This window comes from Phyllostomus hastatus, unplaced genomic scaffold, assembly GCF_019186645.2.
Source record: "Phyllostomus hastatus isolate PE091 unplaced genomic scaffold, TTU_PhHast_1.1 phas_scaffold_55, whole genome shotgun sequence".
NCBI classification, from domain to species: Eukaryota; Metazoa; Chordata; class Mammalia; order Chiroptera; family Phyllostomidae; genus Phyllostomus; species Phyllostomus hastatus.
Genome location: NW_025334035.1, coordinates 13346666 through 13374167, shown reverse-complemented (window position 1 = coordinate 13374167; position 27502 = coordinate 13346666). Strand labels below are relative to the sequence as shown.

The 27502-nt window shown below is 42.0% G+C and overlaps 1 protein-coding gene and 1 pseudogene across 8 annotated transcripts in view; one reads left to right on the top strand and one right to left on the bottom strand.

The window, feature by feature from the left end:
- Positions 1-351: 351 nt before the first annotated feature.
- Positions 352-27502, top strand: part of PRPSAP2 (phosphoribosyl pyrophosphate synthetase associated protein 2) — a 71264-nt gene continuing 44113 nt past the window's right edge. For 3 of the 8 annotated variants that reach the window (XM_045824454.1, XM_045824452.1, XM_045824455.1), the window contains exons 1-6: positions 352-468; positions 19187-19271; positions 19522-19672; positions 20555-20607; positions 22765-22831; positions 26611-26783. In XM_045824454.1, the coding sequence (XP_045680410.1) occupies positions 19554-19672; positions 20555-20607; positions 22765-22831; positions 26611-26783 (412 nt within the window). In that variant the 5' untranslated portion in view covers positions 352-468; positions 19187-19271; positions 19522-19553. Of the gene's footprint in view, positions 469-19186; positions 19272-19521; positions 19673-20554; positions 20608-22764; positions 22832-26610; positions 26784-27502 lie in introns of those variants that run through there. The other 5 variants (XM_045824453.1, XM_045824460.1, XM_045824456.1 and 2 more) reach the window with 4 other exon arrangements.
- LOC123809137 lies at positions 16507-17991 on the bottom strand (annotated as a pseudogene).

Sequence of the window (27502 nt, the reverse complement as noted above, 5' to 3'; positions counted from 1 at the left end):
GATGAGGCATCTGAGGCTCAGAGAGGTGAAGTGACTTTGCCCAAGGTTACGGGCCAGTGAAGGCTTGAACCCAGACATCTGTAATTCAAACATAATCAGTGTTCCTCTAAACCAGCCCACCCCGCTTTCACAGCTGCCCGGGCACTGCTGCATTACCGGGGCGGAGAGGCTCAGCTCCGCCCACCCACCCGCTCTCTGGTGTGCCCTGCCCCACCTCTCTGGCCAGGTGGGTAGGAGCCGCTCCTCCCTCTGTGGGCCACGCCCACAACCCCTAGCCAGACTCAGCTCTTGCCCCCGCTTCCTGCCCCGCCCTCTGCCCCGCCCACCAGGCACGCTGACGGCGCCGACGCTGTGCTTGCGCGTGTGGTCGCCATTTTGCTCATAGAGACGCCGTTTGGAGGCTCGGTCCTTTCTTCCTTCGGCAGGCAGCCGAGGCTGCGGCTAGGCCGGGCCTGGGGTCGGGGCCAGGTAGGCAGGGCTGGGGCCCGCGGCGAGTGGCGGCGCGGGCGTTGTGGGGTGCAGGTGCAAGGGACGGGTGGGTGCGACTGGGAGAATCCGGCTTCGCGCCCCCAGCCGCCCTCTCCTCCTTCCTCTCGTGTTTGGTTCTCAGGGCCGGGGTGTGGCGCGGGGCCGGTGGGACTTCCTTCTCCAGGCATAGTTAGGAGTTCAGCCCTTATTTTGGGACCTGCGTCTAGGCAGCTCGGAAAACAAGCTCAAACCCAGCCATCACCGATCCCCTCTCGGACAGAGCCCCTAATTATAATTTGGCCGTGCTAATCGCGGAGATTTCTTTACTCCGCTCTCAAACGATATTTTTATTCCACTCAATTCACGCAGCAGCTGCTGAGGACCTTGATGCAATTTTTAGATATTCTACTTTGAAAGGTTTTCCCCCAATATATTAACTTTGGTGGTAAAGATTGTTTTAATGTTGACGCAGTTGGAGTGTTTAGCTTTTGTAAGGAATAAGGAAATCTGGAATGGAAATTTGGGGTGTGAGGGAGTATGATTTCTAATGTTTAAAAATTTAAATGCACAAATAAAAATAATTTACCCACATGATGAACCCCACAAAATTATCTTTCTTGTTTGTATTCCTGCCCTGGATTATACCATTATTATACAGTTTTGATTAGAGGAGACACAATTCTGCTCTTGATTCTCTTTTGCATAGTTCCTGATATTTTTTAAAAAATATTGATTGTATACTTAGTTTTACATAATTACCATATAATGGAACCCTTTTTTTATGCCCAGTATATCTTCTTAAAAAATTTTGCAGTGACCATTTTGGCCATATAGCTTTCGCTTTCTAGGGATAAATTCCCAAATGGAAAGTTCTGAACCAAAGTTATGTGTTCTTTCACAGGTACTTGATAGGAATTGTTTTCCAAACCAGGTATATTTACAATAGGCATTTTTCAAAATCTAGATATTTGTCAGAGACCACTACCTGAAGTGCAGGAGTCAGTGGGGCATCAAATCATTTTTTTGTGTGTGGTATTGGGAAACAGGCTGTGCAGCCTTCTGTTGTATACACAACTGTCTCTACTAGAAGTCAGACTGAATTTGGGATAATGCCTGTTGCTTAGAGACCATTCAGCCTTCAGTAAGTTTCTTCATCTTCAGGCTTCACTTCCCCCATATTTTAAATGGGTCTATTGCTAGTACAATACCTGCTTTATTGAGTTGTAAGAATTCAGAGCACACAAAAAATGGTGTTAGCCATAAGAAAACATTCTCATGGAGAGAAAAGCAAAGTTCCTGGAATCACAGAGGCATGGAAGATACTCAATTTAGGTCTTACAATTTTCATTTTATTTAGTACTGATACAAAAACATCTTATTTGAGGTATTACTAATAAAAGTAATTCTTTGTGTTTTACAATGCCTCTTAATTTGCAAACTGCTTTCAATTCCATTTGTCAATCATTGCAACTCTGAAGTCAAGCTTTATTCAACAGACATTTGTTATTTTACGAACATTTATTGGGTCTCTGCCATGTGCCAGATGCTGTTCTAGGCACTGGATGTACAGCAGAGAATAAAATAGTAAAACAAACCCCAAAACTGCTGTTCTGGACCTTAAATTCTGGTGGGGGAAGCTGTTTTTACTGAACGTCTATTTCTTGTCAGGAAGGAAAAGGCTGAAGCCTGTAAAGCAAGGTGACCTGCCCAAGGCCTAGTAACTGGTAACCACAGAAGGCACACTCGAGTCCTCACATTCTTAACTCGAGCCATCTTTAGGTAGAAAGTATTTTTACATGTGGGTGCTTTAGAGGGCAAGCAATGAACCAGAAAAGTTGGCATTTGTGCTGCCTGTCACTACTAGAACCAATAGAGATGAGGATTGAATCCTATGGGCTCTTTTTTTTTTTTTTAATGTTTTATTTTTTAGAAACTGATGTGTGGTTACGTCTTGAGTGTTCCCTACTGGGGACCTGGGCCACAACCCAGGCATGTTCCCTGACTGGGAATCATCCGGCGACCCTTTGGTTTGCAAGCCGGTGCTCAATCCACTGAGCCATACTAGTCAGGGCTCTTCATGGGCTCTTTATTCGGAAGACTAGCAGTCTGAGAAGCTGGCAGGTTATGTCCTCCCAAAAGCCATACTCCAAAATGCTATCTTACATCTCCTTTCAGCCAACCCTTTTTATAAGGAGAAGAAAGGGGTGGGTAAGTGGTTTGCAATGCAGGAAAAAAGTAGGTAAGGAGTTTGTAATTCAGGGGAAAGGTTTAATCAGTTAAAAGCTGCAGTCTAACAATTTTCCTAGCATCCCTTCATCTGCTGACCTGTGATTCTTTATCTGCATCCTGGTCAGCGGACTTTTTGTCCATGGAGCACAGTGGCTCAGATACCATCTTGATGGCTTACAGTCCTGGAGCACAAAGGTTGAATTGCTTGCAGGCCTCTTGAAGTCTGGGCAGGTCTGGTCTTACAGCTTTCTACCTGCATTAATCACTAAGCCTGTTAACTATAACTTAAAGCTAAAATTTTTAGTTCTTAGGTTCCCCCATCATTATCCCAATGTTAGTCTTAACTATCTTCTTAGATCAGTTTCTTGTGGAAGTAATCATTTTGCTGTAGAGCATTTATCTGTGGGGGGCCTCTGCCCGCAGGGCCCCCTGGCTGCCACAGTTGAGAATAAGTCTACCAAGGCATGATCTGCTTGGGGAGGAAAGGTGGCCAATCTCTCAAAGGAGAGGGGCCCAGAACCTTTTCTTCATTGGGCTTTTATTAGGTTTATTTTGCACAGGAATACAGGTAAAGCTCATTAATCATTGTCAGGCAGTAAGGATATCAAACAATAGATAACATACAAAGAACTACCAGGGCTTATTCTGAGTCAGGGTCTGTTAGCTAAAGGGCTACAAAACTTTGGGAAACAAACTTATTTTGTGCTCGGACCCTTATTAAATTGAGGGCATTCTTAGCAAAGCAGGTTTCACAGGATTTTATGTATTCTTTCTTAGGCCTGATCACCTGGGGAACCCGCCCTTTCTAGTACAGGGCTGCACCACCCTCTGTCATTGTTTCAGGCTTAAATCAGGCTGGGGAAGTAAGGCAACCGAGCGATTAGGAGACATCTCACAAACAGAATTGAGGACTCAGGCTTTGTTAAAGCCGAGGGGCAAGGGTCCATCACCCCCTTTTTCTATAGCCCCCTAAGTCCTTTTCTGGGGTCTCCTGTGATTGTGCCTGTCTTAGATCATCCCTGCCTTGAATCTTTACCGGCATTGGCTAACTGATCATGTGCTGGGGGCCAGGCAGGGTGAAGGAAAAGGGGCAGAGGTGGTATTCCTGCCAGGAAGATAAGCTTTGTTTCCTTAGTGGCTTATGGTCTGAAGGTTGTGCACTCAGCCTTAGCCATGGGGGTGTTAACAGCTTCTGAAACCAGGTAGGGTGGTTCCCAACATGTATCCTAGCATTAGAAAGTCTCTTAGGGGGTTTAGGAGTACACTTAATTGCAGATCCACATAAGGGGACTCATATGCAACAAGCTATGATACTGAAAAACATAAAAAGAAGGAAAACAACAAATGTCTCTCCAAGACCAGTAATAGTAGTCAGCCAGGAGGTTAGTTCAGACAAATCATTACCAAAGAATCCCTCTCTTTGTTTTATCTTGGACACCACTTTATTTACTTGCTTTACTTTATGCTCTCTTAGCTGTGAATTATCATTCAGATTGAAGCAGCAGAGTCCTTTAAATTCTTCACACCTTTGATTATGTCTTAAAAGGAGGTAGCCCATAGCTTCACCATTTTCTAATATGACTTCTCTAACTTGTAGTTCTTGACTGATGGCTCTAATGGCTTGAGAGGTGGCACTCAAAAGCTTTTACCATCATGCAAGCTAATCTACTTATTTCTACATTCAAAGAGGTTACCATGACTGGCATTAGAAGTATAGTTGAAGATATATAATCAGGTGAGCTAAAAAGGTACAAATCACTGTTACATTAGGCACAAGGGAGACTTCCTGTTGAGAGCCTGGTGGTGTGGGGCTTCTGAGGCATAAAAACTGTCAGTCTTCCCAGAGAGCATGGTTCCTGGTACATTTGTTAGAACATAGAAATAAACAGTCCTTCCACATATTGGAAACCACCCTGCTGGCAATTTAACATGATCAAAGGCATGATACATACCAGTGTTGGTGGTGCAATTCATTTCCACATCTGCTGAAAGCCTAACAGTTTTTAGCACAGTTGACAAAAGTTGCACACTCCATGTGGGGCTGCATTAGTGACTTTTAAGGCAAACATTTACCTGCCTTTTTGAATTATTACTGTTCCCAATTATAAATATTGGAGTAGGTTATGGTCTTAGTGAGATGCTGAAACAGTATAGTTTTGAGGCTTTCTAGGGGAATAAAAATACCTACAAGATGTGAAGTGAAAGTCTGTTCAACACAGGTTTCTCCTATAACACAAAAATCAAAAATATTTAGAATATTGCTAAATATACCCAAATCTTTTCATCTTGTTTGAAAGGAATAAATTCTCCATAACACGGGGTTAAACAAAAAGACTGTAAGTCATTGTTTTTGAAAGATGACTTTCAGGTCTTGTAGTTACTCTGGTGCTTTCTTTAATCTGGTGTGATGAATCCAGGTTTTATTCCTGCAAGTGTCACTGAGATGGGAGGTCGGGTAGTACATCCCAAGGTCCAGTCCACTTTCTAGTTGGCTCCCTGGGGGACCCTGTCCAGGTCTAGAGTAGTAGCACCTTATCTCCAGGCTCAAAGGAATGTATTGAGCCTGTGGGGGAGAGATGTCCAATAGAGCTAAGGTCATGAATCACAGCTAAAGTCTGACTTAAACCTCGTGTATAGTGCTTTACCTTCAGTTCTTGACCTACACACATATCTCCCACCCTAATCATAGCCCGGAAAGGTCGCCCATACAGAATTTCACGAGGACTCAATTCCATTTTGAGGAGCCACCCTTATCCTGAGCAGGGCAACAGGTAAAACTTGATCCCATTGGAGATGAGTTTCTTGACACAGTTTGGCTACGTTTTTCTTCAGGGTGTGATTCATCTTTACCTTCCCAGAAGCCTGAGGTCTTCATTCCATGTGGAGTCTCCCCTTGATTTCTAAAAATTTACTAATGTTCTGTGTAATTTCTGAAACGAAAGCAACTCCACTACCACTCTGGATGTTGCTTGGGTAAGCCAAAGCGAGGAATTATTTCCCTCAGGAAGGCTTTCACTACCTCTGAGGAATTCTCAGTTCTAGTAGGATAAGCCTGTGCCCACCCTGAAAATGTATCAAGAAAGATTAACAGATGTTTCCATCCTCAGGCCCTTGGTGTCTGAGTAAAGTCTATTGGCCAGTCCTTAAACGGGCACTGTCCTTGGTATTGCTTCCCCTCTTCTTTCTGATGGGGATCTGTCTTAGGATTGTTCTTCTGGCACACGAGGCTCTGGGAATTCCAGGACCTGTGAGCCATGGTTTAATGTAGGTGGTTCAAAACCCCAGCTCTCAGCTTTCCCTAAGTCTGCAGTGGAATATTCAGGGTTGAATTGTGACAAGTCTAGAACAGATATGAAAGGCATAGAAACGTCCCCTTTAGCAGCCTCTTTCGTTGTTCAATCAGCCAGATTGTTTCCTCCAGCCACTTAGGTGTCCTCTTTCTGATGCCCTAGGCAGTGCATAACTGCCACCTGTAAAGGTACCTGAGCAGCCTCTAATAATTAAAATTTCTGTTACATGTTTAATTTCCTTGTTATTGGAAGTTCATAGTCCTCTTTCCTTCCAGATACACATTCACTGTCTTTTAAATCAATTCTGCTAGAATAAGCATCATCAATGATTTCAGTGCAGCCATGCATTAGCACAACTGAGTCAGGCTGCAGGAGAAGGGAGGCAGTCAGTAACTTCCAGTTTTGAATTGCTTGGTACCTGCCCATTCTTCCAGTAGTGAGCCACAAATTTCCTTGTGCTCCAGCAGGCCCGGCACTTGGTGGGGTGCATAAATAGTGATAGGCTGTTGCAAGGAAAACTTTTCAGCTTGCTGTAAAAGCTCACAGATGGCTGCCACAGCTCTCTAACAGGCTGGCTACCCCTGGACAGTGTGTTCTAGTTTCTTTGACAAGTCCAGTAAGACTCCTTTTGCCAATGTCAAGCACGAACCCAAGATACCTTATTGCTTGTTGACAATTCTGGGCCTTCTGTGCTGATACTTTATAGCCACAAATGGTTCATGCATGTTTGTATTAGAGTTCCTCCTTCTAGTTTTAGATTTTTTCAAGTACTGGCTCACGGTCTCCCCAAAATCACTGGGGAGTTCTTGAAACCTTGTGGCAAGACTGTCCCGCAGTACTGAGTCTTGACCCGAGACTCTGGGTCCTGCCATTTAAAAAACAAGCAACAGTTGAGAGTCTTGGTCAACCGGAATGCAAAAGAAAGCATCTGTCCAGTCCAATACTGAATACCAGTGGCTATGCCCAGGTATACCACTCTGTATGATGCCATTTATGGCCCTTAAATCTTGTACAGGGAGCAACAGTGCCAAATGAGTCTGTATTCCTGACATTTCTGAATTATTGGGCACCTTCCTTCTAGGGGTCCCTGCCCCTGGTTTGAGGTCAGCTTTTACAGGGGAGGCTTGCTTAGCCCTCCCCGGCCTTCCAGCAGTCCACACAATGGGGTTTACCTGATTCTCAATTTCTTCTAGCCAGAGTTGCTTTCCTCCTCCTTCCTGTGGTTACATAAGGAACTGCTGGGCATGCTCTGGAGGGACCTTAGGTGGAGCTGTTGTTATTCTGGAAAGAAAGTGATTTGAGCACAGAGTTTTGATAACAAATCTCTTCCTGGAAGAGGAAAACTGTATCTCCCACAGCACATTCTAATGGCCTCAAGAGAAATTGGTGTTCAGCCCTGGCTGGTGTGGCTCAGTGGATTGAGTGCTGGCCTGCAAAGGGTCGCTGGTTCAATTCCCCATCAGGGCACATGCCTGGGTTGCAGGGCAGGTCCCCGGTAGGGGGCACACGAGAGGCAGTCACACATGGATATTTCTCTCCCTCTCTATCTCTCTCTCTTCCCCTCTCTAAAAATAAATAAAATTAAATCTTACAAAGAAAAAAAAATGCATTCAGGGCTTCCAGAAATCCCAGTTACAGTTTAGTGAGAAACCTATTGACCACAGAATATGTTGTTCTGGTATCAATGAAGGAGGTCTACTATTTGTTCCCCCCACCATTAGTTTTTCAAGTTCTCAGACTCTGACCTCCTCTTCCCTCACTTGGGACTCTCATTTTTCCAGTGTCCTTGTCCCTTGCAGTATGATTGCCCTGCCCTGGTAGGGGCTTGTCCTGCACTGAATTTGGTTCCCTGGCAGGTTTGGGACAGAGAGACCAGTTCAGGTTCACCTCCTCTGGCTCCGTCAGGAGGCAGAGTAAGGAGGAAGATCCCCCCCAGGGCTGGAGGGACAGTGGGGCCTCTGACCATGCTTGCAGCAGCCAAATGTCCTGATCTCCCTGGTTCCTCTTCTGAGCTTCTACTCTCTGCCACAGGCAAAGTCCCTTTTCTCTGGACTTTCATTAATCTATTTCCTTTTAATCCTGCATCTTTATTATATAAAGTTATCAAGGTCTGAACATAATGTACTTCATTTTATTTCACTGCTCTTTGACAAAACAACTCTTATTGCAGTATAGTATAATTTAAAGACCTGTTCAATGGCCAGCATGCTCCTGAGCTTAGAGGTTACAAAAAAAATCATTTTTTTTTAGTCATAGGTTTATAGGCATGGGTGAACTATTCAGCATAAATTTGTCCAAAAGGGCTGTTTTTCTAGAATGGAGGTTCTCCCTGACCCCATTCTACCACACAGAGCTCTGTAATATCACATAAACCAGAAGGCACCTTAATTCATGATGACTTCTAAATTGTTATCTGGGACTGTAATCCTGAACCAGAAAGCAGTGATTCAATTTGACAGTGAAGGTGTTGGAGAGTGCGAACAGTCGGAGAAGTAGAGTCCCCTAGAGAAATCACTTAGCAGCTGCTAGGGAGTCTCTCAGGTCTGCACCCTGGGACCCCCAGTCCAAGCAGTCAGCGAGACCCCCCAGCAAATACCCAGATTTATCAGAGTCCTGAAACTGTCTTGAAAGGAGTCGACAGAATATGAAACCGGGAAAGTCAGTGTTCGTGCTACCTGTCACTATCAGAACCAATAAGGAGAGTTGAAGATTGAATCTTTATGGTCCCTTGAGTCAGATGGCTTTTGTTCAGTGAAGACATATTGGTGGGTTATGTAACCTAAAAAACTTACATTCAAGCTGACCCTTTTTATAAAAAGGAAAGGGTGTGTAAGGATTTTGGAATTGAGGGTAAAAAGTTAATCAGATAAAAGCTGCAGTCTGATGATTTTCCTCACATCCCTTCATCTGCTGACGTGTGATTCTTTTTTTGGGGGGCGATTACTTTTTTATGTATTTTTTAAAAATATATGTCATTGATTATGCTATTACAGTTGCCCCATTTCTCCCCTTTCATTCCCCTCTACCCTGCACACCCCCTCCCACCCACATTCCCCTCCCTTTAGTTCATGTCCATGTGTCATTAGTTCTTTAGCTTCTACATTTCCCATACTATTCTTGCCCTTCCCCTATTTTCTACCTACCATCTATGCTACTTATTCTCTGTATCTTTTTCCCCTCTCTCCTCCTCCCACTCCCCTGTTGCTAACCCTCCATGTGATCTCCATTTCTGTGGTTCTGTCCTTGTTCTAGTTGTTTGCTTAGTTTGTTTTTCTTTTTGTTTTAGGCCTGGTTGTTAGTAATTGTGAGCTTGCTGTCATTTTACTATACACGTTTATCTTCTTTTTCTTAGATAAGTCCCTTTAACATTTCATAAAATAAGGGCTTGATGATGATGAACTCCTTTAACTTGACCTTATCTGAGAAGCACTTTATCTGCCCTTCCATTCTAAATGAATGCTTTGCTGGATAGAGCAATCTGGGATGTAGGTCCTTGCCTTTCATGACTTGGAATACTTCTTTCCAGCCCCTTCCAGCCTGCAAGTTTTCTTTTGAGAAATCAGCTGACAGTCTGATGGGAACTCCTTTGTAGGTAACTGCCTCCTTATCTCTTGCTGCTTCTAGGATTCTCTCCTTCATTTTTACCTTGGGTAATGTAATTATGATGTGCTTTGGTGTGTTCCTCCTTGGGTCTAACTTCTTTGGGACTCTCTGAGCTTCCTGTATTTCCTGGAAGTCTATTTCCTTTGCCAGATTGGGGAAGTTCTGCTTTATTATTTGTTCAAATAACTTTTCCACTTGTTGCTCTTCCTCTTCTCCTTCTGGTACCCCTATAATTCAGATGTTGGAATATTTAAAGATGCCCTGGAGGCTCCTAAGTCTCATTTTTTTGAATTCTTGTTTCTTGATTCTTTCCTGTTTGGTTGTTTGTTTCTTCTTTCTGGTCCACTCCATTGATTGGAGGAGTCCCAGTTTTCTTCCCATCACTGTTGGTCCCCTGTGAATTTTCCTTCATTTCACTTAGCACAGCCTTCATTTTTTCATCTAGTTTGCGGCCAAATTCAACCAATTATGCGAGCATCCTGATCACCAGTGCTTTGAACTGTGCATCTGATAGGTTGGCTATCTCTTTGTTGCTTAGTTGTATTTGCTGTGGAGCTTTGATCTGTTCTTCTGTTTGGGCCTTTTTTTTTTTTTTTGTCTTGTCCCACCTGTTACACATGAGGGGTGGAGACCTAGGTGTTCACCAGGGCAGGGCAACCCAGTTGCTGGGTTGTGATGCTGTATGTGGGGGCAAGGTCCAAGAGGGAACAGTGGTGTTTGCTCCTCTCTCTGTCAGCTTTCAGTCCCTTCCACCACTTCCCCCAAGCAAACTGGGCCCTTCTGGTGCTGATTCCCATGTGGGTGGGCTTGTGTATGTACCAGGACCCTGTGGGTCTCTCCAACGAACTCTCCTGTGAGGCTGGGAGTCTCTCCCTGTGCCTCAGCACCCACAGGTGTTTTTAATTGGTGTTTTGAGGCTTTATTTCCCAGCGCTGGGACCCTGGGTTGTGCAGCCTGTCCTGCTCCCCACTTCGCCAGGTTTATCTGTGCGTGAATGTGGGACCGCCTGGTCAGCTAGCCACCTTGCTTGCAGTGCCTTGCTTCTCAATCGCTGCCTCGCTGTGTCTGCTCACTGCCACCCTGTTTGCGGGGTCCGCCAACTGCTGCTTGCGTGCCTTGTGTCCTCCTGTTGCTGTTTTGCGTGGCTGGGGTGTCTTGCCCGCTTGGTGCTGCCGCTTTTTTCCTGGACCCCTCTCCGTGTGGCTGCCAGACTCCGCCCCGCCTACAGGTCTGGATGAATGTGTCTATTTTAACTCCTGGGTTGTCGGACTCCATACGGTTCCATATGGTTTGCTTTTCTGTCTGTTCTGATGTTATTTTGTTTCTAAATTGTTGTTCTTATTTTGGTTGTGTGAGGAGGTACAGTGTACTAAGCCTCCATCTTCAGCGGAAGTCTGTCCTGTGATTCTTTATCTGCATCCTGGTCAGCAGACTTTCTTTCCGTGAAGCACAGTGGCTCAGATACCATCTTGATGGCTTACAGTCCTGGAGCACAAAGGTTGAATTGCTTGCAGGCCTGGAGTCTGGGCAGGTCTGGTCATACGTTTCAGTTCCTGGAACAACAGCTTTCTACCTGCATTAATCACTACGCCTGTTAACTAACTTAAAGCTAAAAATTTTTAACTCTTGGGTTTCCCCAACAGCAACACACTAATAATAGCCTTCCTTGTCTGAAATATGGATGACAGGGTTTGAATTTGTTAGTATGTCCAAAACCAAGAGGTTTTTCACTGTGGTTTTATTCATAGGACTTAACTGATTCAAAGAGGAGTATGATTAGCTTTTTCAGAGGTGCTGACATTTTTTGTGTTTTTATATGTTTTATGAATCTCACATTCTAAAGTAAATTTAGGCTCTGGCCATTTGGCCTAGTTGGTTAGAGTTTTGTCCCAATATGTCAAGGTTGTGGGTTCCATCCCTGGTCAGGGTACAGGGTACGAGAATCAATCCATGCATGTATAAATAAGTGGAACGGCAAATTGATGTTTCTGTCTCTCCCCCTGTCTCTCTCTAAAACAATCAGTAAATTAAAAAAATGTTTAAATTTAGAAAAATGAAAAATAACTCCATGAGAAGAAAAATGGGAGTGTTCTCTTGTGTGTATGATTCTTTTTTAAAAATCGAAGCTTCATTTGAAGCTTTAAATTTAAAGCTTTTCTGGCTTTAATTGGCTTTTCTTTCTCTTGTCAAATGGGGGTGGTATTTTATTTGTACATTTTCTAAGGGTTCCAATCTGCTCATGAAATCCTCACACAGGGGAAGGTGTGGGGCAGGTTCCTCAATAGACCCATTGGGAGAAGTCTTTATTGGGGAGGAAGCAGCTACTCAGCTGCCTACATCTTTACCTTCTGCTTCATGGCATTTCATGTGATGGTGAGCCCAGCAATTAGTGAAAAGAAGCTCTGGAAGCTCACTCAGTCATCTCGGCATTGGTCCAGGTCTTTCATTATTTTGTCTACAGCCAGAGGGTCTTTTTGATTTTCCAAAAATCAAGAGAACTCCTTTTCCATGAGCATTCTCAGGTCCTTTGTTAAGCAGCCTCTATCCCCAGTGAACCTGTGAAATGTGAACGTCATCATTTCCATGGCGTGTTCCATTTGAGACAGCATTTTGGTGAGGTCTTGGCCTGAGGTGTGACAGATTTGCTAGGCTGGCTGGGACATGTGGCCAATGACCCGAGTGCTGCTTGCTGGGGGCCTTAGTAGGTGGGAGTGGGGGGAGACAGGAGGAGTCTGGTAGGGTAAAAATTCATTTTTTAATACAGTTGACTTATAATCTTATATTACTTTAAGGTGTGTGTTATAGTAATTAGATATTTATACATCTTACATAGTGATCGTCCCCATAAGTCTACTATCCATTTGACACCGTACATAGTTATTCTGATATTATTGGCTGTATTTCTTATGTTGTACTTTACATCCCTGTGACTGTTTGAATAACTGGCAGTTTGTACATCTTAATCCCTTTCACCTTTTCCACCCTTCCCCTTAACCCCTTCCCATCTGGCATCCATCAGTTTGTTCTTCATGTCTATGAGTTTGTTTATTTTGTTTTTTAGATTCCACATGTAAGTGAAATCTTATGGTGTTTGTCTTTCTCTGACTTTTTAAATTTTTCAAGCAATCTACATACTGTTTTCCCCAGTCTGTTTCCCGATTTACAGTCCCACCAACAGTGCTCAAAGGTTCCTTTTTCTCCACATCCTTGTCAACACTTGTTTATTGATTTATTGTTGATAGCCATTCTGACAAGTGTGAGATGATGTCTCATTTTGGTTTTAATTTGTATTTCTCCAATGGTTAGAGATGTTCAACATCTTTTCATATTGGCCATCTGTATGTTGTCTTTGGAGAAATACCTACTCAAGTCCTTTGCTCATTTTTTAAATTGGATGTTTTTTGGTGTTAAGTTGTACATGTCCCGTATTTGTATATTAACTCCTTATTGGATGTAAATATCTTCTCCCATTCAAGTAGGTTGTCTTTGTGGTGTTGATAGTTTTTAGTTCAAAAACTGTTCGATAGTCCCATTTGTATTTTCTTTTTTTTAAAAGAGTCTATTAACTTTTAGGGGGAGAGAAACATCAATGTGTGGTTTCCTGTCGAGCACCCCCTGCTGTGGACCTGGCTCGAAACCCAGGCATGTGCCCAGACCAGGAATGTAACTGGTGACCCTTTGGTTCTCAGGCGGCACTTAATCCACTGAGTCACATAAGCCAGGGCCCAGTTGTATTTCTTTTATTTCCCTTGCCTAGGAGATATATCCAAAAAAATATTGCTAAGACTGATGTCAGAGGGTTTACTGCCTATGTTTGTTTCTAGGAATTTTATGGTTTCAGGTCTTAAATTTACGTCTTTAATCCATTTTGAGTTTATTTTTGTATATGGTGTAAGAAAGTGGCCTAATTTAATGTTTTTTGTATGTGACTCCAGTTTTCCCAAAACCATTTATTGAATAGACTGTCTTTACCTCACTGTATGTTTGTGCCTTCTTTATCATAGATTAGTTGACCATATAGGAATGGGTTTCATTTCTGGGCTCTTTATTCAGTTCCATAGATTCATATGTGCCTGTTTTTATGCCAGTACCATGCTGTTTGATTACTCTAGCCGTGTAGTATAGTTTGATGTCAAGGAGTGTGATATCTCCAACTTTGTTCTTCTTTCTCAATATTGCTATGGCTATTTGGAGTCTTTTGTGGTCCATATAAATTTTAGGATTATTTATTCTAGTTCTGTGAGAAATGCCATTGGTGTTTCGAAAAGGATTGCATTGGATCCTATTGCTTTGGGTAGTGATATTCTTCATACCTATGAACATGGTATATTCATTTCATTTATTTGTATCTACTTCAGTGTCTCACAGTTTTCCAAGTCCAAATCTTTTACCTACTTGGTTAAATTTATTTCCAGGTATTTTATTATTTTTTGATGTAACTGCAAATGGGGTTGTTTTCTTAATTTCTCTTTCTGATGATTCATTGTTGGTGTATAAAAATGCAACTGAGTTCTCAATATTAATTTTGTGTTCTACTTTATTGAATTTATTAGTTCTAATAGTTTTTTGGTGGAATACTTAGGGTTCTTTCTACAGTGTTATATCATCTGCAAATAGTGACAGTTTTACTTCTTTCTAGCTTAGAAGCCTTTTATTTCTTTTTGTCTATTTGCCGTAGCTAGGATTTCAATACCATGTTGAATAAAAAAGTGTCTTGGTGCTGATAAAGTAAAAGCTTTCAGCTTTGCTCTGGGTTTGTCTATATTGCTTTTATTAGGTTAAGCTATGTTCTCTCTACCCCTACTCTGCTGAGAGTTTTGATCATAAATGGATGTTGGATTTTGTCAAATGCTTTTTCTGCATCTATTGATACATTCATATGATTTTTATCCATCATTTTGTTTATGTGGTGTATCATATTACCTGATTTGTGGATGTCGAACCATTCTTGCATTCTGGGAATAAATCCCACTTTTCGTGGTGTATGATCTTTTTAATGTATTGCTGAATTTGGTTTGCTAATATTTCATTGAGGATTTTTGCGTCTCTGTTCATCAGAGATTTTGGCTTATAATTTTCTTCTGTAATGTCTTTGCCTGGTTTTGGTTTCAGGGTAATGCTCGTTACGTAAAATGAGTTTCAGAGCCTTCTCTCCTCTTAAATTTTTTGAAGAGTTTGAGGAGGATAGGTATTACTTCTTTGAATGTTTGGTAAAATTCACCTGTGAAGCCTTTGGTTCAGGGCTTTTGTTTGTTGGGGGTTTTTGTTTCGTTTTGTTTTGTTTTTCCATTTAATACAGGGAATACTTACTCAACCCATCAGAGAAATGGACATTTTGGGTCTGTAACAAAGCATCATGTTTTAAAGTATAGGCCAGTAATTGTTTACTAATGAAGGGGGGACACAGAAACCCCAGAATTCTCTTCAGGAGGGCAGGCCCCTTGTAGCACAGGCTTCCCCCACTAGCTGAGTGTTGTATCAGTGTACCAGCTGGTGTTGTTGGAGAGGCTGCGTTTGGCTCCAGTGAATTTTTTTTGAAGACTGTTTCAGTGCATGTGTAGTTGAGGCTGCATTCCAGGTGAAGACTGGCCACAGCTTGTGCTAGGCTTGGGGTCACTTGATGGAGTTATAGTGAAAGTTGAAACCTGTTGCTGCTTGTGTGGGCTTTGGGGCCACTTAAGCAAGTACTGCAAGACATGCGAAGGTTCGCTGTTGCTTCTTTGAAGTTTGTGGATCTTTCAAAGATTTGGGGAGGGTCCACAGTGAGGGCTGAGCCAGCCACTTGTGTGGAGGAGCTGCTGGAAGAGACTGGGGCTGGGCTAGTGATTTGGATGGGGCGGGGTCTCAGGGAATCACCTGGGGTGGGGAATGGTGTTAGCCTGGTTAATGGAGAGCACCGACTTGGTGCCAGCCTGCACCTACTGGCTCAGTTGGGGGAGAAGTCAACAAAGAAACAAGGGTGCTCGCCAGTACTTCCATCCCTGCTGCCTCGACCCCTGTGCCTCCAGCACCCACCTTGATGTTAATTAATTTAGTCCCTTAATCAATTTAGCCCTTCCCCATATATGTTCCTGGAGCTTTTCAAGCTGCTCCCCTTGGGCTGAAGCTTAGAGTAGGTTTGTAAGCAAGTGAGTCTGTGTGCATTCCCTTTAAGAGAAGTGTGTTGGTCTTGAGCAGCCGTTTGTTTTTCTTGGATGCCATCCCTGCTGGCTATCACAGCCAGATGTTATTGCGACGACTCTTCCTAGCACCTGTGCCTCAGGTTGAGGAGCCTAGTGTGGAGCTGGTACCTCTTGCTTCTCAGAGGTGCTTCCACAGCTAAGATAGCCCTCCAGATTCTTAATCACCATATTGTGGGTTTGATACCTGCTCGTTCTGTGTCTCCTCTACTTCTACCAGTCTCGATGTGGCTTTTTTTCTATAACCTTTGTTACACAAGTTATGTTATAGGAATTCTTTGTATTTGTATCTGTAATCTAGTGGTTCTCAGTGATGGTTGTTCTGTAATTCAGTTGTAATGTTGACGTCGTCACGAGAGGAGGCGAGCAGAGTTTACCTACTTTGCCACCTTGGCCAGAAGTCTGAGAGTCTTCTCTTTACTACCCATTTCACACTAAAGCCCATTCTAACGAACTTTTGCTATCCCTAGCCTGGTGATTTTCATGTTTCTGGGGATAATTTTTAAAACTTTTTTGAAGCTTGGTAAAGAGCACAACTTGAATTTCCATCAGGAAAAAGAACTAAAACTAGGTACAGCCCTTATGTTTGAAGACTTATGAAGTGAATAGTCACAGAAAATGACTATTGATAAGCATTTCCAACTGGACTCCCTGTTTATGCCATTTCCAAGGTGGTTTAGGTTCGGTTTCTACTATAGAAACCTAGTATGTGAAGACTGGAAGCTGTGAGACCACAGTCAGATGATGAAAGACATGTCAACCATGATGGGTGAGGAAGGGCTCAGACAAGGAGATGTTCTGGAAGGAGTACACAGAGACAAGAGCAAGGGTGAGGACTGTCCTGTGGCAAAGGAATTTGATGTTTCCTGTAAATCTTAAAGGAAAGGACAGGACCCGTGGGTGGAGGCTACAGGGAGAGGAATGTTAGTATGTTTGAAGGAAGAATTTGGAATGGATGGGCCCCTCAGGATGTGGGCAGCAGGTTCTTGGGGCTCTTCAAACATCTTTGGAGTGGCTCCTTGGCAGGAGACTGCAGTTGGGCCAAACTACCTCTAAGATCTTGTCCTACCCTCCAGATACTTTTGTTCTCAGTGTTCCAAGGTCTCTTAAAAACACTATTAGACTTTAAGAAGCTTTGTATTTGAAGGTTGGGGGAATGTAAAAAGATGGCCACCTCATGCATATTACTGTAACTTGTTTGGTAGGTAACCAAAATATTATAAGCTGATTCATCTGTAGCTCCCATTTACTGAGCATTTCATATGTGTGGGTACTGTGTCAAGTGCTACACAGAGATTAGTTTTACAGTAAGCCAGTAAGGTCAATATCTGCAGTTGTATGGATGAGGGAAGAGATTTAACGCAGGGCAGTGAGTTAGGGGAAGTAGTAGCCAAGGTACCAACATACTTTAACTCCAAAGCTGTAATTGTAAGTATAGGAGAATGAGTTTTGTTTTTGTTTCCCTTTCCAGACTTGTATCCTCCATTTGTAAACACAGATGTATATTGGTTGGGCGATTATATTAGAACATACCTGAGGTTTCTTCCAACTCTTCAGTGTTGGTAATTAAATATGCTATTTCTGGTCTTTGTAACAGCCACTTTGCCCTACACTATGCTGTAAAGCAAGGGTAAGCAGACCTTTTCTGTAGAGGGCCAGGTAATAAATGATGTAGCCAATATTCATCTCTACCTTTGTATGCACAGACAACTTGTAAGCAGTGAGTGTGGCTGCGTTCCATTCCAATTTTATTTACAGAAATAATCTTTGGAGGGACCTGATTTGGCCTTGGTCTGTGGTTTGCTGATCCTACTTCAAGGCTGTTTTCTTTCTTTCTTTTTTAAAAGTATAATTTAAAATTTTTCCAGAGAATTTCTCTTCAGTCCTTAAGGACTTAGCTCCTTACCTGGACTTTGGTGGATGTCGCGGGGCAGCACCTGCAGGTCTGAATTGGGGTGGGGAGTTTGGTCCTTCCGGGCTTCACAAGCACTTCTCCTGACCACTGTGCTGTGAATGGCCCAACTCACACAGTTGTGCGGTTTTGCATACAGACTGGAAAGACACTTCAGAAGTGTCCTTCATGGCTGCAGCCGCTACTATGTTTCTAATGAGAACTTCGAGACCTTGTCCTTGGACATGCATCAGGCACAGCTGGTGCAGCAAATAGGCTGTACATGGCCATGGCCATTTTTGGCATGACCATTGTTCTTTTGCATGGTCATCTCAGAAGTGGGGACCTGAGAGCCCAAAGCTGTTTTGCATGGTTGACACCAGGGGTACTTCCTGGTCTCTTTAGGGCTTTGGTCAATTGTGCATACATTTCTGTTTGTAATTATTTATAGGCTTTAGGTAAATCCATTGTAGTGCCCCATATTTCCTATGGTGGATTATCCCTTAAGAGGTGCACTCTGTGTGGAAATGCACTCTCTCAGCCTTCTGGTGGGACCATAATTTGCATCACCCTTGTGAACCAGTGGTTCCCTTCTTACAATTACTGCAGAGACATGCACGTGGGTACAAGGAGACCTGTTCAGGATGGTAACCTGCAAAATTTGGCATATCTGCACCATGGAATGCTGGCAGCAGTTACAAAGGACATGAGGGGTCTCTAGTTTCTAACATGGCTTATCAAAAATTACTGTTTAATGAAAAAGCAAATTATAAGTAGATTTGTACACTACCTTTTTATGTTAGAAATGTTTTTTTTATACATACATTTTATGAGGGTTGTGTGTGTGAAGGTGTAAAAAAGGCCTGATGGTGTCTATACCAAACTAATGAAAGAACTGGGGAGGTGGGTACAGAGGAATCTGGGGTCAGGGCTGGTGACTCTAGCTAACTATCATATTTCTCTTTTTTTCCAAGGAGAATGTGTTTGTATATTATTTGTGTAATGAAAATTTAAGAATAACAAAAAAGATCTGCACAGCCTTTCATAATCTCCACCAGCCATCCCAGAGCATCCCACGTAAACAAATGACTGCCGAGATGCAGGGGGCATGCTGGGAAGGTGTCCCCAACCCCTGTGGTTGACTAGATTGTTGCTGTTGCATCCACTCAGCCCTGAGAGAGGAAGGTAGAAGGGCACATTGATGGCCAATGGATGAGAACCTCAGCTTCCATGACTGTATGTTTGGGCACTGTTGCCTGTCATTTGCATGGTCACTTCACTTTCCTGCAAAGTTATTATGTAGTCCACCTTGTGTTCCTCTTGAGGAAAATGCAGAAAACAAGGTCAGTTTTAGACATGACCTAGGCATCAGAGAGGCAGCTGCAAGTCCAGGGGGAGGTTGGTTTTATGGTAAAGAGGTATGACAGGCAAAGCTGGGCACAGATGAGTCATGTACTTATTGTTTAAGGATCAGTCAGTCCATGTCCTTGCTAATGGCTCTGCCATATTTCTGTGTGTTGATCCAGGAGGAGGAGAATAAAAGGAAGTTGTCCATAATTGGCTTTAAGCAGCACACAGTAAAACTTTGAGCTCTTCCGCTCCACCTTTCTTGTAAGTTTACTGTTTATTCCCAGTGCTCATGACAACTAATTAAATCATGTGATAGCATATTTCCATAAATTTGGAACCCTTAAGTCTAAATGGACTTTTTATTGGTCCATATATATTTAACATAAAAGACTGTATTACGATAAAAATAATTTCCTTCAGCTGAAGTCATTTGCTATTTAAAAGAAATCCATCCCATTGAGGTGTATTTAATATCATATGGCAGTTCTTGATGTATTTTATATCCCTCTAGGCTCTGAGAATTGGAAAACCAAGAAGGTTTTGATGTTTTGTGTGGCGACAGCTGAATTAGAAACCAAGATGAATATAACCAAAGGAGGCCTGGTGTTGTTCTCAGCAAATTCTAATTCATCATGTATGGAGCTTTCAAAGAAAATTGCTGAGTGAGTTATAATCATACCATTACAATCTATATTATGTGATGTTTTGATTTGATAATCAGACTAGCACTGATTGTTAAACTTGATAGCAGATAGGTCATCTGCATATCATTTATATATTAAAGACCAACCTTTTTGTAAACTGTTGTGACACCCTATGCATTCTTTCAGCAGATGTTTATTGAGTGCTCATGAGTGGCGTTAGGTGCTGCATATGTATAGAATATTTGAGTATAAAGAACAGTGAAGTGCATACTATATAGAAATAGTTTATAGATTATAGTTCAATGTAATTTTAGTTATTTTAGGTCTTGATTTTAGATATTGGGGATTAACAGTGAATAGCCAGTCAAAATCCTTCCTTCTTTCATGGAGTAGTAGTCCAAACAAGAAGCCAGCCAGCAAAATAAACAAGATAATTTCAAATAGTGATCAGTGCTGTGAAAAAAAACAGTGAAAGGAATGATGGGGCAGGTTCTGTTTTAGCTAGGATGCTTAGGGACCTTTTAAACTAAGGGGATGATATGTGAATTGAGAAACTTGAATGACTCACTGAGAGAAGATCTGGGTGCACAGCTGTCCAGGCAGAGGGACTAGCAGGTTCAAAGTCCCTGTGGTGTGCAGCCCTGTTGGTGTATCTCGGCAACATGGGTGGATGGTGGAGGGAATAAGGAAGGGGTTATGAGGCAGGCAGAGCAGGACTGTGTAGACCGTCTTAGGGAGGCATGGGATGAGGGGTTAGTGAAGTACAATTTAGTATTAACTTGAAATTTTATAATAAGAATACCTCTATTTTATTTTTACTTACGAGTCATCCTTAAATAGTAAACATGTTGAGTCTATTCTATTACCTTTTCAGCTTTTCCCCCCCTTTCTCTTCTCTAGGCGGCTGGGGGTGGAAATGGGCAAAGTGCAGGTTTACCAGGAACCTAACCGAGGTGAGCTATCTTTGACATGCATAACATCGATCTTTGTGCAGAACATAACATCCTCAGTCCTTCATCCTCTTTATTGAAACGGTTAGGCTCAGTGTCCAGTTGGTTACATTAGGATGAAGTCACGAAAGAAGGTGGCTGGTTAGTGGTCTTTTAGATCCCACTAGTACCAACTAGATACAGAGCCCTGGGAGCCCAGTCACATCTGGGAACTTGGATGCCAGTTCTCAGACCTCATTTGCTAAAAACTGCAGAGATACATAAACCACCTGGTCAACTGAATGGAAACATTGTCTCAGGCCGTTGAATTTATGTCACCTTAGACAGGATGAACAGATCTTGTGTGGCCACAATACCACCATTGGTGGTTATTGTTTACCTCTGTGCAAGCTGCCATGGGTTAGACTTCATGAAATCTTGTTAAGAAATGCTTCTTGCTAATTGATTTATGCCATTGCATAATTATCTCAGGTTGTAAAAAAAGCATGTATTCTTTAACCTTTGTAATTTCAGTGCTCTAGCAGGGTGATGGGCAGCTTGCATGGGCTTGAGAGCCAGACACTTTATCCTTGGCAAGTTATATAATCTTTCTATACTGCAAATAATTAGGGCTGTTTGAAGATTAAGTGGGATAATTTGTGTGCTTAACACAGCTCTTGGTACATAATAGGTCCTCTGTAAATATTAGTTCCCTCTCCTTTTCTACTGTAGGGTTTTTTCAAGTACTTAAATATTATGGAACTTAAAGTAGACTTTGGTGACTAGGCACAAATTTGCTCTTTTCCTATTTATTTCTCCATTACTGCCTCCTTTTTTCTGTCTCCCAATTTGTCCTCATGTGGCTTCAGTATGAAAAAATGTAATTGAAGAAAATGTGCAGAGAGTTTGGAGATGATTCTGCTGCTAAAGGAAATTGGATAATGCCTTTTGTCTAGCCTGGAAGGGAGGGTTAAGGGGAGAGCTAGTGGTGGAAGATTTGGGAAGAGGTTGGTCCACACTTCAGGTTCATGACTGATGGGAGGGAAAATACTTGGTGTCTGTTGTGAAGAAAGGAGGGAACTAGCGTTTATGGATTTCTTCCTATTACTAGATTGTGAAGAACTGAGTTCAGGGATGATGTTAGGGTAGGAGGTCTCAGAAGTAGCAGGGGCAAGATTCGATTCCAGATCTCTCTGACTCTAAAGCTCATTTTCTTTCCATGGCACCACGCTCCTTTATAAACATCTATTTTATTTTTTCCAGCATTTTAAATGAAAATGTTCAAACATATAAAAACGTTGAAAGAATGTACAGTGAAGACCAATGTGTATATCTACCACTTAGATTCAACAGTTAACATTTGCCATATGAATATGTATGTGTAAAAGTCAGTTGCACACATCAAGACACTTGACCCCTGAATACTTGATCATGCATCTCCAAAGAATAAAGACTTCATCCTGTATAAATATACTGCCAATGTCCCATTTAAAGATACTTGATAATTCTGTAGTCATTTAATGTCTAATCTGTATTTAAAATTCCCTAGTTATCCTAAAGAGCCTCATAGGTTTTTTTTAATAATTCATGGTTCAAGCACTATATTTCTGTATCTCTGTAGTTTCTTCTAATCTACAACATTCCCTGCCCCGCCCCCCCCAGCCTTTTTGTTCCCATGACACTGACTTTCTGAAGACATTGTCTTGTTCTGTTCTGGGTTTGTCTGATTGTTTCCTTGTGGCTGATCACAAGTTTTTTTTGAGAGTAGGGATACTGTACCTTCTTTATCATTATTCTTACATTATTATAACATTTTGTGCCTAATAAGTTCTTAATAGTTGCTGGTTGACTGAATGAGTATATAAGTTCCTATAAAGATACCATGCTCAGAGTGGTATACAGCACTTCCTGCTTTTATATACAAGAAGTGAAAGGGTAGCTTTACTGGTTTCAAATCAGAAGTGTAGTTCTGTCTTAAAGATATCATATGACCATGTTTAAAAAGGGTGACTAATAGTATGTTTATTATCCTTTTGTAGCATCTGAAAGTAATCTGTTTTGTAGTAGTTCCTGTTTCCATATTTTGTAACATTGGAGAATGTTGCAAATTTTTTGTGTATTTTTAAAAACATAAATTATGTACCTACTTCACACCTCACCTCTTTTTCCTTTTCTTTCCAGAAACAAGAGTACAAATTCAAGAGTCGGTGAGGGGAAAAGATGTTTTCATCATTCAAACTGTTTCAAAGTAAGTGCCAGTCTAACAGAAGTGTGTTGCTTTCTTTGTTTCTGTTTAGGCTTGAGTGTTTAGAGCCAGAATTGGCTAGACAGGAAGAATTAAGATAGTTGTAAAGTTGGTATCCTACTCTGCTAATTTTTCTGACTTTGCTGACTTTTATGTGTTAGTGTTCTTGGAAGGTGGCAATAACCAGGTGCAGTATCCCCCAGTTATCCACAGGGACGCAGTCCAAGGCTCCCAGGGTGCTTAGAACTGCAGGTAGTATTGAACCCTGTGTACATTCTGTCTTTCCTATGCATACATACATATCTATAATAAGTTTAATTTATAAAGTAGGCATAGCAAGAGATTAACAACAAATACTACTAATAAAATAGAATAATTATAATGGTACACTGTAATAAAAGGTGATGTGGTGTCTCTGTCTCTCTGCCTCTCTCTCTGTCTCTCTCTCTCTCTCTCTCTCTCTCTCGTAGTTACTCTCTCTTTCTCTCTCTTGGTGTAATAACTAAGATGGCTTACTGAGTGACTAAAGGGCAGATGTCATACACAGCATGGATATGCTAGACAAGAAATGATTAACCTACCAGGTAGGATGGAGCAGGACAGCGAGCGATTTCATCATGCTACACAGAACAGTGCACAATTTAAAACTTAGGAATTGTCTATTTCTGGAACTTTTCATTTAATATTTTCCTATCATGGCTGACCACGGATAACAAACCACAGAGAGAGAAACTGAGAATGGGGACATGGGGCTACTGTATTGGAGTAGAGGCTCTTAATGATAATAGAACCCTGTCACCCCTCAGCATCATGGTGGGGAAATTGCAGAGCACAGGACAACTTACGTCGCTTCTGGCTCCTGGGTGTTTGCACTACTTTTACCTCCTCAGAGACAAATATGAGTCCATTTGAATAAATGCACAGAAGTGGTTTATGTTACCTAAGGGGATAAGGAGGCACTGAAGGCCAAATTGGACTTAGCGTTCAGGACTTCAGAAGGGTGTCTCTTGTAATCCTTCCCATTTTCAAGTCCTCCTATTTATTTCCTTTTATTTATTTTTGTTTACTTTAATACTTACCATTCTGTTCCTGCTTTTTGTCTATTTTTTATTCCTTTAGCCAAAATCATCTCCTTAATTTTCTCTACATGTCTCAGTTTGCATTGTTCTGAACTGTGCAGTAGGCTTGTGTTAATTTAGCCACTTTTACTCTTGTCCAGGTTGCAGAAAGCCTGGGCATCTATGGTCTCTTCATAAAATACTATGAGAGCTCTGACTGGTGTGACTCAGTGGATTGAGCATTTTCCCTTAAAGCAAAAGTTTTCCAGTTCAATTCCTGGTCAGGGCACATGCCTGGGTTGCTGGTTCAGTCCCCAGTTGGGGTGCATATGAGAGGCAGCTGATCAGTGTTTCTCTCTCACATCGATGTTTCTCTCCCTCTCTTTCTACCTCCCTTTTCCTCTCTAAAAATAAATGCAATCTTTAAAAAAATAACAAAAATACTGTGAGATAGTTAATATTGAAATTTGGTATTATCAGATACATATTGTACTTTATTTTAGTACAGACCAGTGGCAGGCATTAAAAGTATAAGAGCATTTTTAAATTAAGAAAACTCTGTTAACTTTTCCTATAATTCAAACAAGTTCATTATTTGAGTTTGGTGTTGGAAAGCTTTGTACTAGCTCATAAAAAAATGGTGCTCCTGAGAGCATAGTTTAGGAACTTGGGTGTAACTTTACACTAACAGTTGGTTATTCTTTTCTTACCCTTTCACATAGAATGCTTTTCTGAAAGCCTCCCTCAACTCCTCAGATGTCAGGCTTGGTATTAGATATTAATGGAATGCCGACTCACTCAAATAATCTCTGTTCCTACTCATTCATTGATTAACTAATATGTATTGAATATGCTAGTCACTGTTACAGGTGTGTGAGATACATTAAAGATTAAAACAGATAATCATCCTTGTTCTCATGGAGTATGTAGGATGGGCAAAAGTAGGTTTACCATTTGTAAGGAAGATAATACAGTCATTAACAGGTACTAATACAAGAATAAGGTCTGTGCTTCGTGTACTCAGAACTGTAAACTCACTTTTGCCCCACCCTATATATCTAAGACTTGCAAGTTACATAATAAATAAGTAGATTATTTAGTTTGTCAGAAGGTGATGAGCACTATGGAGGAAACAGAACCAAACAGCATAGCAAGGAATTGGGAGAGTGATGGTGGTGAAAGAGGGGACAAACAGTGGAAAGCGTAGGCTTTATTCAAAGTTGACATTTGACAAAACCTGGGAGAAGGTAGGGGAGTAAACCAGGTGGCCATCTGGGGAGGAGAGACAGGAGCTCATGGAGGGAAGACCCTTGGGTGGGAGTGAGTACGGACAGATCATTGAGTATGGCCAGAGTGAGGGGGAAGCATGGAATAGCTGTGGATGGCAGAGAATTGGGGGTGATCACAGAGGGGCCTAGGGAGCCGTTATCGGGCCATCGACAAGATGGGGACCTATTTCTGGACCTTGAGCAAAGTGGTGCATAATCTAACTTCCATTTTAATATCTAGATAGATACTGTGTGGAGAGGGGACTACAGAGGGACTCGAGGGGTGGGGGACAGGGAGACATGTGGTGGCAAGGCTGTCATAGTCACCTGGTTGAGGGGCAGAGTGACAAAGCCCCAGTGCAGTAGTGGAGTAATGAGGTACTATAGCTTTTTGGATAGGAAAGCAGTTAAGGGTGCCTCTGAGGTTTTTGTCCTGAGGAAACTGGGGAAGCATAGCCATCAGTGTTATGCTGGAAGAGTGTTGCCATCAACTGAGATAGCAAAGGTTTTTATGATGAAGCAGGCTTTGGGGGCAAGGGCAGTTTAGTTTGGAGTTTGTTGAGTTTAGAGATGTCTTAATGGACATTCAAGTGGAATCGTCAAGTAGCAGTTGAATTTGTTAGACTGGAGTTGAGAAGCTGGAACTGGGGCTATAAATTTGAGGGTCTCCAATATTAATAAAGCCGTGAAATTGGATGAGAAGCCCAACAGATGAGGGGAGGTAGTAGAAGAGGACAAAGGAACAAGTGTTAGGACTGAAGTTGGGGAGAAGAAAAACCAGCAAAAGAAACCAAGTAGTGCAGGAGAACATAGGTGTCCTAGATGCCAAGTGAGTCCAGTGCAGCAGGGAGCTGGCTAAGTGGCTGTGTGTGATGCCAGTGAGGGGTTTGGGGAGAAAAGGACTGAGAACTGGCCTGGTGATTTAGCCACATGGAAGAAATGGGGCAGTGGGGAAAGTGGTCATAGTCCTTACTTTTAATGGGCAAAATAACAGTATATACAGTAAAGGCTGATGGGTATGAGCCTGGGGAATGTAGTAACAAATTGATGATGGAGGCAACAGAGGGAGAATTGCTGGAGTAACATCTAGTAGGCAAGAGGGGAAAGGGATTAGTGTGTAATAGGGGGCTAATTTTAGAGTAACTTTGGTGTGGGAAATTCATCTTTCACTGATGGCTGAAGGCAGGTGGACTTCTCAGATGCAAATTCACATGGTGGTGAGAGCCTGTGGCAGCTCTTCTCTCAGTGAAAAAGGAAGAAGGACTGTTGGCTGAGAGGGAGTGTGGGGGGAACTGATGGAGGAGAGAGGAATTTATTGCTTTTTTGTTTGTACCTTGAGCCTCAAGTCTTGCAAGTAGATGCATGGATACTACATTGCCGACACCTTTGTTGGAACAGAGAGATATTATCAAGTGTCTTACGTTCCTCGCTGGGGTTTCTGTCTCTTGGGTTACAGGGACGTGAACACTACCATCATGGAGCTCCTGATTATGGTGTATGCGTGTAAGACCTCTTGTGCCAAAAGCATTATTGGTGTGATTCCCTACTTCCCTTACAGCAAACAATGCAAGATGAGAAAAAGAGGCTCCATTGTTTCTAAGTTGCTGGCTTCAATGATGTGCAAAGCTGGTAAGACTGGCAGATTTGATAATTGGGAACCTGGGAGTTTTATTTTTATCTTAGAAATTGTAAAGCATTTAAAAAACAAAATTAGAATGTTGAATGGAGTAAAAATAGTGATACCACATTTAAAGTTAACTAATTTATGAGAAAAGAATGTAGAGAATTCTCTCTTGTTCCCAACTCCCCAAAACACAAAGGTAAGGAGAGTGACTTATTATTATTAAATTCCTTGTTTAAAAGTTATGTTGAAGCCCTGACTGGTGTGGCTCAGTGGGTTAGACATCGTCCTGCAAACTGCAAGGTCCACGTTTGATTCTGGTCAGGGCACTTGCCTGGGTTGCAGGCCAGGTCCCCGCTTGGGGGCATGTGAGAGGCAGCTGATTGATATTTCTCTCCTTCTCTTTCTCCCTCCCTCCCCCTCTCTCTAAAAATAAATAAATAAAATCATTTCAAAAATTATATTGAAATTACAAGTTATGATCATATTAAGTCACTTTTAAAGGGGGAAAAGTCATTTGGAACTGACTGTTTTAACACAGCAGCTACTTTTATTTTAGTCTCTTTCCTTTCCCAGGATAGGTTGGTGTATTTTGTAAACCATATGTGTTATTTTGTGTTGTGTATTTTTAGGTAACATTGTGTCTCCCTCTTGTTTCTAAATCACCTCCAGAGTTGTTAGTGTGTGTACGTGTGTATATGATTATAGAAGACACATATCACAGCAT